We start from the raw sequence: 13,503 nt of genomic DNA, 5'->3' as shown, positions 1-13,503 counted from the left end.
TACTCTTATCAAAACTGCAAATATATAGAATTATAAACTAGTTATAAGGTGAGTAGGCATATAACGCCACACAATCCAAGAAAGGGAATATTGCCTGCCCCCAGAAACCCCTGTGCTCCTTTCAGATTTTAAACTTCAACCTCTCCCAAACAAAGTAACAAATACACTGGCTTTTGTGACAATAATTTCTTTGTTTTTCTTTAAGGTTTTTTCTAAACAGAAGCTACATAGAAGACAATATATGCTTTAGTAACATTTATATAAAGTTCAAAATTCATGCTTTTTTGCATTAATATTTATCTTCAAATGCTTTCTTATTAACTCATCATACTGTATTTTGGTCTAGAGAGAATAGCAAAATGGCATTCTTGTTTTATTCACTTCTTTGCATCTCTAATCTTAAAAAGGTAGTATCAGGCTCTTGGAAGCAATAAACCCAAATGCTTTCATTTGGAAACTTATGTATAACAAGAATTTAGCACATAAAATGCTCTGGAGGCAAAAGTAATAAAACTAAATTGACTAATGCAAACTGTAATTTATCAGTTTTTAAAAATATTTTATGTGCAACATACATTAGATAGAATATATCTGAAATTTTTATTAGACTCAAAATCACATTAACTATAAAAATAAACCAAATCTGCAAATCCATATTTGTTTCCTTTCAAATATTTGTGATGTTTAACCTCTGCACTATTCAGTGGAAATTGAGCTCTGCTTTGTAAATTGAGCAGGTCACCTAATTCCCCCGCCCCCTTTTTAAACTTTTCTTCATGACTTCATCTATAAATAGGGCTAATACCCTTCACAAGGTGGTTATAAAGGTCGGCACTTCTTGACTAGTACAAAATGTCTCCACTCTCTACACTAATGCCTACACGTTCTGCAATTCCCAAGCAACTGTTATATTGAGGCACATTAAGCTCCTCTGAAAGAACCACTCTCTTTATTCTGGGCCTTTGAATGTGTTGCTTTCTCTCCCTGAAAACTTTTCCTCCTCTCTTCTCTTAGCTAACCCTACTGATCATTCAGGTCTCCAGGTACATGTCCCATCTTGCAAGAAGACTTCCCTGGCACTGCCACCACCACCTCCCCACAAAACTGGGACACATGTTCTTCCTTTGTGCTCCATGTGTTATGTCTTGGGCTGTGAGCTCCTAGATAGCAGGAGCTCTCTAGTCTATCCACCATGTGTTATATACAGCACCTAGTACAGTGCTTGGAATGCAGAAAGGCACTCTCTACCTTGCAGCTAGCATGCATGTTATTTAAGTGAGGGAAAGGATGAATGTCTGTATAAATAAAATATATATTAACACAAGAGAATATATCATAAGTGTGAAGGCTCAATTCATGAAAATAATTTCTTCTGAAATATTTGTGGGTAGAGAAGAGAGAGAATTCTTTTTCTGGGAGGCATGCAGGTGATAGTTCCATCAATGCAGAATCACCAAAAGACAATGGTATCAGAAACCCGGCTCTTGGGGAGAGGTATAGGGCACACTTGACATCAGTCCTGCCCTCTGGCGCTGCTCCTACCCTTACTTGGCAGAAGCAACACCTACCCTGAACCTCCATCTGCTGGACGACTTTCTCAACTTTCACCTGCAATGGTTAGGAGAAAGCCAAGATCCCACTAGTTCATACATGGGAGACAGATACCCCTGCTTTCTATAGACTCTTGGTCACATTGATTATAATTATGGCAGTTCAATGCTTTTTATTTATTAAGTGAATTCATTAAGCTGGTTGTAGACAGTTGCTGAAACTACAAGAGATTCTATGAGATGCTCTGAAAGCAACATTCGTGGAGATGAAGATGTTTAACATCCCTTCTACTAATATCATAGGTACAAATTAAAAGGTGATACTGGCTAGCTGATAAAACTCTGATGAAAAATTGGGAAAGTCTGATTACGCTTCTAGACTGTGCAATAGATGTACTGTGAGATTACATCAATTTCTCCATAGTCTGGAGAATTGGGAAGAATAGCAGAAGTCAAAATTATATTTTCTTAGTTTATTTTTGGCCAGGTCTTTTAAAAATCATTGTTAAATAATACATGAAATTAGAAGATGTTTGAAATAAAATTAAATAATATCCACTCATTTTAATGACGTAACCACAGTACCAAAGCAAAGTTCAGTTATGTCTAACAGTTGTAGAATTTTCAGTGCACACAGTTAAATTTTTAGGAAAAAATAAAAATCTTTAAATACAGATTAAGGGAGGGAGGGAAGAGAGAAGGAAAGGAAAAAGGAATACAGAAGAAGAAGAGGGGAGGGCAGAGGAGGAAAATTAAGAGAGAGAAGGGAAGGAGAGAGACAGATCAGGAGGCAAGTGGAGAGGAGAGAAGGAAATGTATACTCTTATTGTGGATAGAAATAAGATTTTCAGTGGTTTACAAAGTTAGCGTTAGTCTGAATTATCCAGCTTCACTGATTATTGTGAGCATAATATTTTTATAATCTTGCAAACAATATTTTAGTTTTACTTTGCAGCCTTCGTATATTATTCCTGACAACAGGATCCTGCTGTTGTTTGGGGAGTGTTTTCTCTTCAACAGAGGCCTGATGCAGCTTAATCTTTTCCGAAGTTAGAATAAAAACTAAAGGCTATCATTTAAGCTTACACTTTTTTAATATATATTTTAGTTTTAATATCCAAAATTCTAACAGTTTTACAGCTGAGTTTACAAAGGCACATTAAGACCACATAAGTATTCCAAGGAATCTTTCTTCACAAAATGTACATTTCTTTGGTTCTAAATTATATTTAATATTTTGGTTTAGTATTCCCATACGTTTCTTAAACATTGAAATGGGTAGTATTGAATGTATCTTTACTAAACTGTGTTTCATTTGTAATTTTAGTCCAAATTTTTCCTAAGATGACAGATACAAGATTCCATACTAATAAACTCCTATTAATATAGATATGAATATATTACATTTCTATCTTTCTTTATTTCACAAATCTCTTTTGAAAACAAAGTTCCATAAAATATAAAGCACAAGTTTGGATTCACTAATTTATTTTTGTTTCAGATCTCTTTTTGCCAGGTGGAAACAGAGGTAATGCAGTCTAAAGTATTCTCATGTTCAAGTCTCAGTAACGAGAATTGAAATCATAGACTTGCAACAATAGCTTTAAGCGTTGCTTCTTCTACCCGAAGGAACGTCAACAGTAAATGAGAAATAATGCCATCAATAACACATACTTTGCATACAAAAAACAGTCCAGAAAGTATTAGAATGAGCCAAGTTTTTATTTATTTATAGAACATTAGTCTCAGCATCCAGTGTACATTGAAATTTCTAGTAGATGTGCTCAGCAAAAGCACAATTCTGCAATAAAACCAAAGCAACACAAGTACAGAGCAGTCCTAGCATAGTGATAGACAGGTGAGGGAGAAGATCCTCTCTGGCTTTTCTCCCCTCGCAGCGCTTAATTGCTGAAAATTAACCCTACCTTTCCATTTCTAGGCTGTCCAGGGCAAAATCAGCCCTGTCAGTTTTTCATATACGTTCTCTATCTTCTTTCGTCACTATTGACTATGTACTACTGATGTAACAGTCATCCTTTTCGACCTGTACATGTGCTCATGGAGTTCCCGAAGACAACAAATCAGTTTGCAAGAGAAATTGGTTATAAATGTGAAGACTGTAATGAACTCAGAAGCCAATAATATCATTATATAGTGGAAGAGGCTTACAGTGTCATCATTTAAGAATTTTCTAAGACTTTTTCGTTGATTGAATCAATCTGCTTTTTTTAAAAAAACGTAAGTCTGTATATTGCATTTTAAATGTCTTTAACATTGCTTTTTCACCTTATCACATGTATGTCAGATTATACAGATGAACGGGAAGACCGTGCACTACATCTTTCCTCATGCAAGGATAAAAATAACGAGAGACTCTAAGGATCACACAGTTTCAGGTAAAGGAAATCAAATAATCTAGTCCTTTTTATTTTAATGTTGGATTGAAATATGTATTTGGATTTCAGTTTAGATGAATCATTAAATTTTAGAAAACACCATCTTTTTATGTCAAAAATTTTGTTTTGGAAAATTTCAAAAAGTAAGCAGGCTATACATTTGAACACAAAAGACAACAATGGCATGATGATTAATATGACAAATTACTAGATGGTGCATATTTAGATCATTTTTTTCATTAACTACATTTTTTAAAATGTACATGGCATTGCAAAGCTCCATAATTATTGCTCTATTGAGTAATATGGTTGCTGGTTTTCGCACTATAAAACATTCTTACACAAGAAGTAAAAAACTATATTGGATTCTTCTAAGGAATAAATTCCCCTGTACCTGTCAATTTGAACATTATCAATTATGCTGAATTTTTGTTTGTTTGGTTATTTGTGTCCTATGAACCAAAGCTTATGATGGAATTTTTAAACTTTGTATTTTGAAATAATTTTAGACTTCCAGAAAATTTTGGACTCCTAGAAAAGAATGCATTCAGTTCTTTTGCCCACCCTTTGCCCAATTCCTCTAATGTTAACATCTATCTAACCACAATAAGGTGTTCAAAACCAGGAAGTTAACATTGATAAAATACTATTAAAACATCTGCAAGCCTTATCTAAATTTTGAGTTTTCCCACTAACACACTAAATTTTTTTTTTCTAGTCCAGGATCCAATCCAGACCTCACGTTGCATTTGGTTGTCATGCCTCCTTCGTCTCCTCCAATCTGATAGTTTCTCTTCCTTTGTCATCATGACTTTGATGTTTTTGAAAGATAATGGAATTTTTATATTTAAATCTGAGAGAGAAAATATGTTTTGTCAAATTAGTGAATTTTTAAAGTATGAATAGTACCTATATTCTCACTCAAGTATGTTCTTTGTGTTTCATAGACACTGTACATCAACAGAAAATACTCATAAATATATATTCATATATTTGGGTATATGTATAGGTGGTATATCTAACATAGTATATGTGCTGGAGAGGTTTTTTTTAAGGACTGATATAACAAAGAACACAAAGAGGTATTTCTTCAGTATCCTTGCTATTTTTCCTTGTAGATTTTAGACCATGGAACATGTGGAGTGGAACAGGTTTTGCTTTGAGCAATTTTCCTCTCTTTATTTTCGTAAAGAATTAATCCATTAGGAGTCTAATGTTGTTGTTTTCCTTTCAAGATTGGGTAATTTTTTTTCTGCCAGAGACAGATAATTGAAACTTTCATAGTTTTATTCCATGCAGAATGTATTTTAAGTATTGATGAAAATTCCAGGGGTGAATCTTAAGACCCAAGGACTCCTTTTGTAGAAATATTTACCTGCTGCAAAGTATTTTGGTTCCCTCCAGTTCATAAAACAAAACAAGATAATATTTTCTAGCAATGCCAAAATTATTTTTTCATAATCTATAACATAAATCTTCAGACCATTTTTACTAAATCATCAGGACTCTATATCAGTGTATCTATTTTCTCTCTGTATTATTATTTTTATACCACATTAAAGTAATTATTCCTTCAACCTTATTATTTGTTTTGCAATTCATTATTTTAATTTGTTTTCTTTTACCACAATTAATAAAAAAGTTTTAAAATATAAGAATAACAGAAATAAGAGCTATTGCTTTCTTGTTTTAAATATTCTATTCTGAAAACTAAATTCAATTTCCTCTGTATATAGATTTTGCAGGATGAGAAATGAGGATTGTAGTTTTGAGCAATAAATTTACTAGTAGTGTACTATATCATCGCTCTGCGTGCCCCTTTTTCTTTTGATATTTGCATAAAATAATAGTAAAAATATTTTCCCTGTTATATTTTCCCTGCGTAGATTACTACTGAATTTATTTTCCAAGTGTCCTTTGCTAGCATGAACTCATACTAAATGAAATGTTTTGAAACAATTTTTATTGTTTTCACATAAGTCTTCAGTCCCTCAAAGGGACCTAAACACATGTAAATGCAAGGCTAGAGCCAGAAATGACAATGTTTGGAAAACAGTGTCTAGAAGTTCTAATCTAGTGGCAGGCAAACTCTGGCGCAGAGCATTTGCAGTCCTGCCTAGTCTTTATGTCATTTGCTGCTCAACCAAAAGCCTAGTCTGATTGACTAAATATTTGGTGATATTAAGGATTTGCAATTATTTTTTAACTGTGATTACCATTTTTTTGTTTATATTTTTAATGAAAATTAAGAGTATCTCTTTTAGAGATGCATACTAAAATATTTATAGATGAAATAATATCTTGTCTGGGGTTTTGCTTCAAAATTAGCTGTATAGAGAATAGTGAAGAAATAGATGAAGCAAAATTGATTATGATTTGATAATCATTGGAGATGGAAGATTAACTACACTCGGTTTTAGTATAGTCTTGTCACTACTTTTTTATATGTATGAAATTTTCCATAATAAAAAATTTTTAAATTCCTGTTTGTTTCTCAGGTTTAGAGAAAAAGAAGTGTCCAGTAGCTTTATCAATAGTGAGGAAACTATCTAAGGTAATAATTTAACTGCCTTTGTAAAACAAGGTAAGGATAGAAGTAAGGAAGGAGTGAAGAATAAAATGTAGTCTATCTACTCTCCCAACATTGGGGGAAATGGCTATTAGCGAATTTTCACTTTGGTTATATAAACCTACTGAAAGTAGAAATCCTGTGTATCTTTTATTAAATTTAAATAAACCATTCTAACTGGGTGTATCATTAAAATATTTTATAAGAATTATGTAAAACGAGCCCACCTCACAAAAAGAGAAAAGTGTATTTTCATTTATTGGAAGCAAAAATAATTTCAAAATAGGAGACAGGACTAGAAAGTAGATTTTTATTGTTTCTCCTGTGTGGTCTCAAAGGATGAGCAGGGAACCCTCAGGATTCCAAAGATTCTTGCAGAGGTCCACAAGGTCAGAACTATTTTCAAAGTAATGCTAAGGCAGTATTTGCTTTTTGCACTCTCATTTTCTTATGAATATACAGTAGAGTTTTTCAGAGGTTACGTGATGTGTGACATCACAACAGATTGTATACAGGGCACATATGAGAATTAAGCTGTCTTCTATGTAGCTCAATATTAAGCAGATTTACAAAGTAAAACAATGCACCCTTCTCATGTGTTTTATTTATAAAATAAAGCCATGTTTTAGTTTAAAAATGTGATTTATTTTAACATGGAATGAGTTTATTTTAAATTCATTAATAAACAAATATGTTAAATTCTCAGTTTTAATTTATAATATAGAAAATATACATAGCTAAAATCCATGTAAACAAAACCTCTTTGAAGTCCTCAATAGTATTAAAGAGTATAAATGGCTCATTAAAACCAAAGTGTTTGAGAACCACTGTTCTAAGAATATTTATAAAGAAGGTTAAAAAAATTATAAATAAGCTTGTTTTCTTCCTGTAGAAAAACTTATATAACATAAAATATATTTTATAACTTTTTAGAACTCATATTGGATATATTTTTAATTTTTTACTCATTAATACTCATAAATTGAATACCCATAATATGATTTACATTGTGTTGGTGGCTAGATTAATAGAATGAATACAAAAAATATTGATCTACAACTTACTCATAATTTAGAATAATCTGAAATATAGGTAATTATTACAATAAAATTTTAGGAACAATTGAGACAAAGCTGAGGAATTTACAAAACTTTATCGTTCATGCCCATATGTATGTATGTATAAGTATGTACACACATATACATACGCACCATTTTTTGCTTTTTGGTGAGGAAGTTTGGCCCTGAGCTAACATCTGTACCAATCTTCCTCTATTTTGTAGTGGGATGCCACCACAGCATGGCTTTCATGAGCAGTGTGTAGGTCCATGCCTGAGATCCAAACCCACGAATTCTGGTCGCTGAAGCAGAGCACACAAACTTAATCACTATGCCACCAGGCTGGCCTCCATATGCACCAGTATTTATATTTTTGTGATGTATGCAGAGAGAAATATATGTGGAGAGAAATACGTACAATCTTCTATTAAATAGTCCAGATTTTTAGAAAATAGTTTCCTTAACGTTTAACTGTAAACTTCAAAGATGTGTTTATAGGTGCTGATCAACAACTGTATCATGGAACAAGACAAGGATGACCACTTTCGCCACTCTTATTCAACATAGTACTGGAAACTTTAGCCAGAGCAATTAGACCAAAATAGGTCATGAGTTTTGGAATCAGAAAGACCTGAGTTGGAGTTCAGATCTATTGCTTATTTAAATTTTGAGAATAAGTTTTCTCCTCTGTAACATAAGCCCAGCTCTATGCATCTCACATAATTGCAAGTGAAGCTAGCACAAAATCTTGTGCTTACTGTACACTCAACAAATGTTATTTCCCCTTCTTTTAGATAGAAATTATCAGAAGAAAAGAATAAAGTATAATGCTCAAGAAGTGAGCCTCTTTCTTTTTTATTTAGAGCTCCATCTTAGGGCTTCAGAAACACAGCTGTTTGAAACAAGCCAAAGAAAATCTCCTGATTTTAAAAATGATATTTGCTTGTGTGTAGTTTCATAATGAACTGGCTACATCTGCAAGGCTAGAAAGACTAGTTAGCAAGTGTAATAGTGAAGAACATTAAAAATGTTTAGGTTCAAAAGAAAGCAGTGTCTTTTATGGAAATAGTGGCTCATTTTTTATTCCTTATTAGTCTACCATCTTTATGGGCTTTTAGAAACAGGAGGCAAATGTAACAGATCTCACTGGATCTGAGTTGGTAGCAATACCAAATGTGGATAGTTCCTTTTTTATTATTTTAACAGCTTCAACAAGGTATAATTTGCATATCATAAATATACATGTACATAAATGTAATGAGGTATAATTTTCGTATCATAAATTTTAAGTGTATAAATTAATGAATTTTAGTAAATTTGTGGAGTTGTGCAACCATCACTACAATCTTGTTTTAGAGCGTTTCCATCGTTAGAAATAGTTCCCTTGAGCTGCTAGCAATATCCACTTCCAATGCCCCTCTCCCAGCCACAGGTGGGAGATTTACTTTCTGTCTCTGTAAGTTTGCCTGTTCTGGGCATTTCATATGGATTGAATCATACAGTATGCAGTTTTGGTGTCTGGCTCCTTTCACTTACCAACATTTTTGAGGTTGATCTATTTTGTAGCATGTTAACAGGAGTTTGCTCTTTTTATTGCTAAGTAGTAGTCCGTTGTTTGGATATACTACATTTGTTTATTGAATTTTTCTGAGTTTTTAAATATTTGCATACAAGTTTTAGTTGGACATACGATATTTCTGAATGGTTTCCCAGAAGTGGAATTGTTGGCTTGTATGGTAAGTTTCTTTTTAACTATTTAAGAAACTTCCCGGTAGTTTTCCAAGGTAGGTGTACCATGTTATACTCTTGCCAGCAATGTCTGAGTGTTACACTTTCTTCATGTTGTTGCTAACACTTGGTAGGATGGCTGTTGATCATATGTCACTGTTGTTTTAACTGGCATTTTCCTAATGACTTATGATAATGAGCATATTTTCAGGTGGTTATAAGCAATGCATATGTCTTCTTTGGAAAAATGTCTATTCGGATCTTTTGCCCATTATTTATTTGAGTTGTTTGTTTTCTTACTGAGTTGTAAGAGTTCTTTATGTACTGTGTATACAAGTCCTTTATAAAGTATATGACATGCACATATTTTCTTCTAGTATGAGTCTTGTCTTTTTATTTTCTCGAAGGTGTATTTTAAGGGAAAAGTTTTACATTTTAATGAATTCCAATTTATCTGTGTTTTTTCTCTATGGACCATGCTGCTCTTGATCGCATAGTAAGAAAAATCTCAAGGTCACAAAGATTTTCTATGTTTTATATCAGAAGGTTTATACATTTAGGTCTATGAACTATTTTGTGTTGGTTTTTGTATGATAGTATGAGGCAGTGGTCTAAGTTCATTTTTTTGAACTACAAATGGATATCCAATTGTGAAGCATCTTTTGTTTAAAAAAAATTCCCCGATTAGATTGCCGTGGCATCTTTAGTCAAAAATGAATCTACAATTCAAACTGGCCACTGGCACAGCCATAAAGTTCATACTTTCTGCTTCGGTGGCCTGAGGTTCACTGGTCCGGATCCCGGGTGTGGACCTACGGACCCATTGTCAAGCCATGCTGTGGCAGGTGTCCCATATATGAAGTGGAGGAAGATGGGCATGGATGTTAGCTCAGGGCCAGTCTTCCTCAGCAAAAAGAGGAGGATTGGTGGCAGATGTTGGTACAGGGCTAATCTTCCTCAAAAAAAAAAGGAAAATCAATCTACCATTAATACAAGAATGTATTTATAGATTCTCAGTTTTGTTCTATTTGACTATATGCCTAACTATTATTTTGCTAGTGCTATACTCTTGCTTACTATAGTTTTATATTAAGTTTTGAAATCTGATAGTGTAAGTCATCCAAATTTTTATCTTTCAAAATTGTTTTGGTTATTCTAGATCCTTTTAATTTCCATAAAATTTTAGTATGAGCCTGCTGGGATTATGGTAGGGTTTGTGTTGAAATTATAGATAAATTTGGAGAGAATTGCTCTCTTAACAACATTGAGTCTTCCAATACGTGAACATGTGGTATCTCTTCATTTGCTTAGATCTCCTTTAATTTCTTTTGGTAAAGTTTTATAGTTTTCAGTATATCAGACTACATTTCTTTTGTTAAATGTCTGCCAAATTATTTTTTCTTCTTGATGCTATTGTGAATGGAGTTGTTTTCTTAATTTCAGTTTTGGATTGTTCATTGCATTTTATAGAAATGCAATTGATTTTTGTATCTTGACCTTTTAGCTTATAATCCTCCTAATGCTGTTTTTACTTCTAATCATTTTTTGTGGGATCATTAGCATTTTCCACATGCAAGATCATATCATCTGCAAATTAAGACAGTTTTACTTCTTCTGCTCCAATGAGAATAAGTTTCTTTTAAGTTTTTCCTTGTTTCACTTGCTGAAACTTGCTGTACAATGTTGAACAGAATAATGAGAGCAGACACCCTTGCTTTGTTTCTAAAGAACGTTGGTGACTAGTTGTGACAACAAGGCAGGGACTCTGCCCTAATGCTGCTATAGAATTCCTTCCTCCCCTTCCCTTCTTTAATAGTCACTGGAAGAGATTTTTTTGGCCTAAAATTTTTAAAAACTGAGCAGAAGTGTTTAAGAATCACTTTAAAAACCAAGAACAGCTAGTCAGACATTCCACTTTCTTCTATTAATCAATGGAGATTTCAAACACAGGCAATATGCAAAAGCATTGAGTGAATTATGTTTTCATATTTGGAGGAAGAGAGGACATTTACATACATGCATACATACATATGCGCACAGCAAATGAACTCGCACACTGATTTATATTTGGGTAAATTTTTTAATGGGAATTATCACATTTGTGATAATGGCCTTATTTACATACGTTGATGAATCATTATATTGTCCCAATATGCAACCAGAGAAATTATACAAAACTGTAAGAAAACAGATAAAAATGTCTTAAATATGTTAGGGACCTAAGATATAAAAATAATTATATTATTTGCTTGCACTTTCTAGTTTTCTACTTGCTTCTTAAATAATTTGAAAGTATAACCATTTCCACAAAATACTAATATCATTCTCCTCTTTTTTCCTTACTTATGAGTTTTTAAGATAAAAATCCACACTCTTCAAATAGAACTGATTTAGTATCTGTATTCAGACTCTAGATAGAACCTTCTAGATGGTATATCTTCTATATATCTTAGGTTTCTCAAAGATATAATATTATGATCAGCAGATGAGTAAAAAAAGAAAAGCAAAAACCTTCATATTCCACCTAAAAAAAAATACTGAAAACACATTTTAACCACCTCCTATAACTGTTAAATCTATTTTAAAATTTTTCAAATAATATAGGATTACAGAAAGGAGAGTTACAATAAATAAAGGACTATCTTTGTTTTTCCCGCTATAAACAAGTAGATAGTTCATATTTCATATAGATTCAACTTTATACTAGATATGAGGCAAATGTGGGGAAAACCTGTGACAAGAAGTCTGCTTCCAAGAGTTTGCAAGATTCTTGAAGAAGTGGAGCTAAGCCACATGAAACAATGAATACATGAAACTGTATATTGAAAATTAAAACATGTCACAAACTATGGATACATGTACAGTTTTTGTACGTCATCTCTTTGTTTGCTCAAAGAATTTTATCAATGGGGTATAGAGAACACTACTTTCGCCAATTTCTCATGTATGTTTTCATTTCTCAGTTTCCTCTTAGTGAGAGATCTCAAAGGCAAACCTCCAATCTAGCCCTCACTTGCCAGTAGCTAAATGACTAAATGTACATGTCAATCTCAACCCTCTTCTTTGTATGTGTGTATAAAATGAGTATGTGTGTGTATGTGTGTGTGTGTATGTGAATAGATAGGTAGATCCCCTGTAAAATATGCTAGTAGTGAAAAGTGCAAAGACGAAAATAAAATCCATCATAATTTTATCACATCACATCACAATTTGTATTCTCTTCCTTTTCTTCACATCTTCTTTATAGCCACGTACATACACACTGAAATTTGAGAGTATATTGTAATGTAGTTTACATACATATTTTTAATATAGTATAAATTGCCTAATAAATGCATTTTCCTGTTACATCAAAAATTCTTCACAGACATGAGTTTAATGATTAGTTTTTACTATGTGTATAGATATTTAATCATTAACTTCAAACATTCTTCAATTGTTGGATATTTATGCTGTCTTCCCCTTTTCACTGTTATAAATAATGCCACAATGAAAAAAGCCTGCAGTGATATTTATTATTTTCTTAAACTATATTCCCAGAAATAAAATGACTGAGTAAAAAAGAAGGGATATTTTGGATTTTTCTTAGACTTTTTGTCAAATTTCTTACCAGAAGAGTTCTACTGATTTGCAGTCCCAAACTAAGAATGTAGTTTTTCATTTGCTGTTCACTGTTATGTATTTAAAGTGATGTGATTTTAAGAAAAAAATATTTTTAACTTATTTTATAAGTCAAACTTTATATCACATTAAGTATTATTTCTTTGATTAGTCATGAGACTGATATTTTGTCCCGTATTTAATAGCTTAATTGCCTCCTATTCACCTGATTGGTGAAGGGGAGGGAAATTCCCATCCTAAGGGTATGGCAATGGCCAAACACATGACACCTGACACTGGACAGATGAGATCGACAGCAGTTTACTAGTCACATAGACTCACAGTTTGAGGGAGCGGGACGCCACACACCACGCAACGCCACATGGTAGTTGTACTCAGCAAGAGAATAAACAGCCAGGAGCTGTGGGTGGAAGGCTTTTTAGTATCAAAAGCTGGAGTGCCCCCTAGTTCCTGTAGGAAGAGATGATTGTCTTGGTTGAGTAATTCTGTGGACTGGCAGAAACTTGCTACTCAGAGATAAGCAGCAACTACATCTGAAGGAAGCACTTGATAAGGAGAGTTGTTTGGCTAGGGTACCTTAT

The 13,503-nt window shown here is 33.0% G+C and overlaps 1 protein-coding gene across 15 annotated transcripts in view; it reads left to right on the top strand.

The window, feature by feature from the left end:
• PCLO (piccolo presynaptic cytomatrix protein) overlaps nt 1-13,503 on the top strand; it is a 386,717-nt gene that overhangs the window by 233,104 nt on the left and 140,110 nt on the right. For 12 of the 15 annotated variants that reach the window (XR_011437785.1, XR_011437786.1, XR_011437781.1 and 9 more), the window contains exon 9: nt 3,856-3,946. Coding sequence is in view for 7 of the 15 variants with exons in the window: in XM_070264476.1 (XP_070120577.1) it covers nt 3,856-3,946 (91 nt within the window). In the remaining 8 variants the exon portion in view is untranslated. Of the gene's footprint in view, nt 1-3,855; nt 3,947-4,664; nt 6,501-13,503 lie in introns of those variants that run through there. The other 3 variants (XR_011437787.1, XR_011437788.1, XM_023639093.2) reach the window with 2 other exon arrangements.

This window comes from Equus caballus, chromosome 4 (assembly GCF_041296265.1).
Source record: "Equus caballus isolate H_3958 breed thoroughbred chromosome 4, TB-T2T, whole genome shotgun sequence".
Lineage (NCBI taxonomy): Eukaryota > Metazoa > Chordata > Mammalia > Perissodactyla > Equidae > Equus > Equus caballus.
Note: the sequence above shows the minus strand (reverse complement) of the source record. Positions and strands in the feature narration are given on the sequence as shown.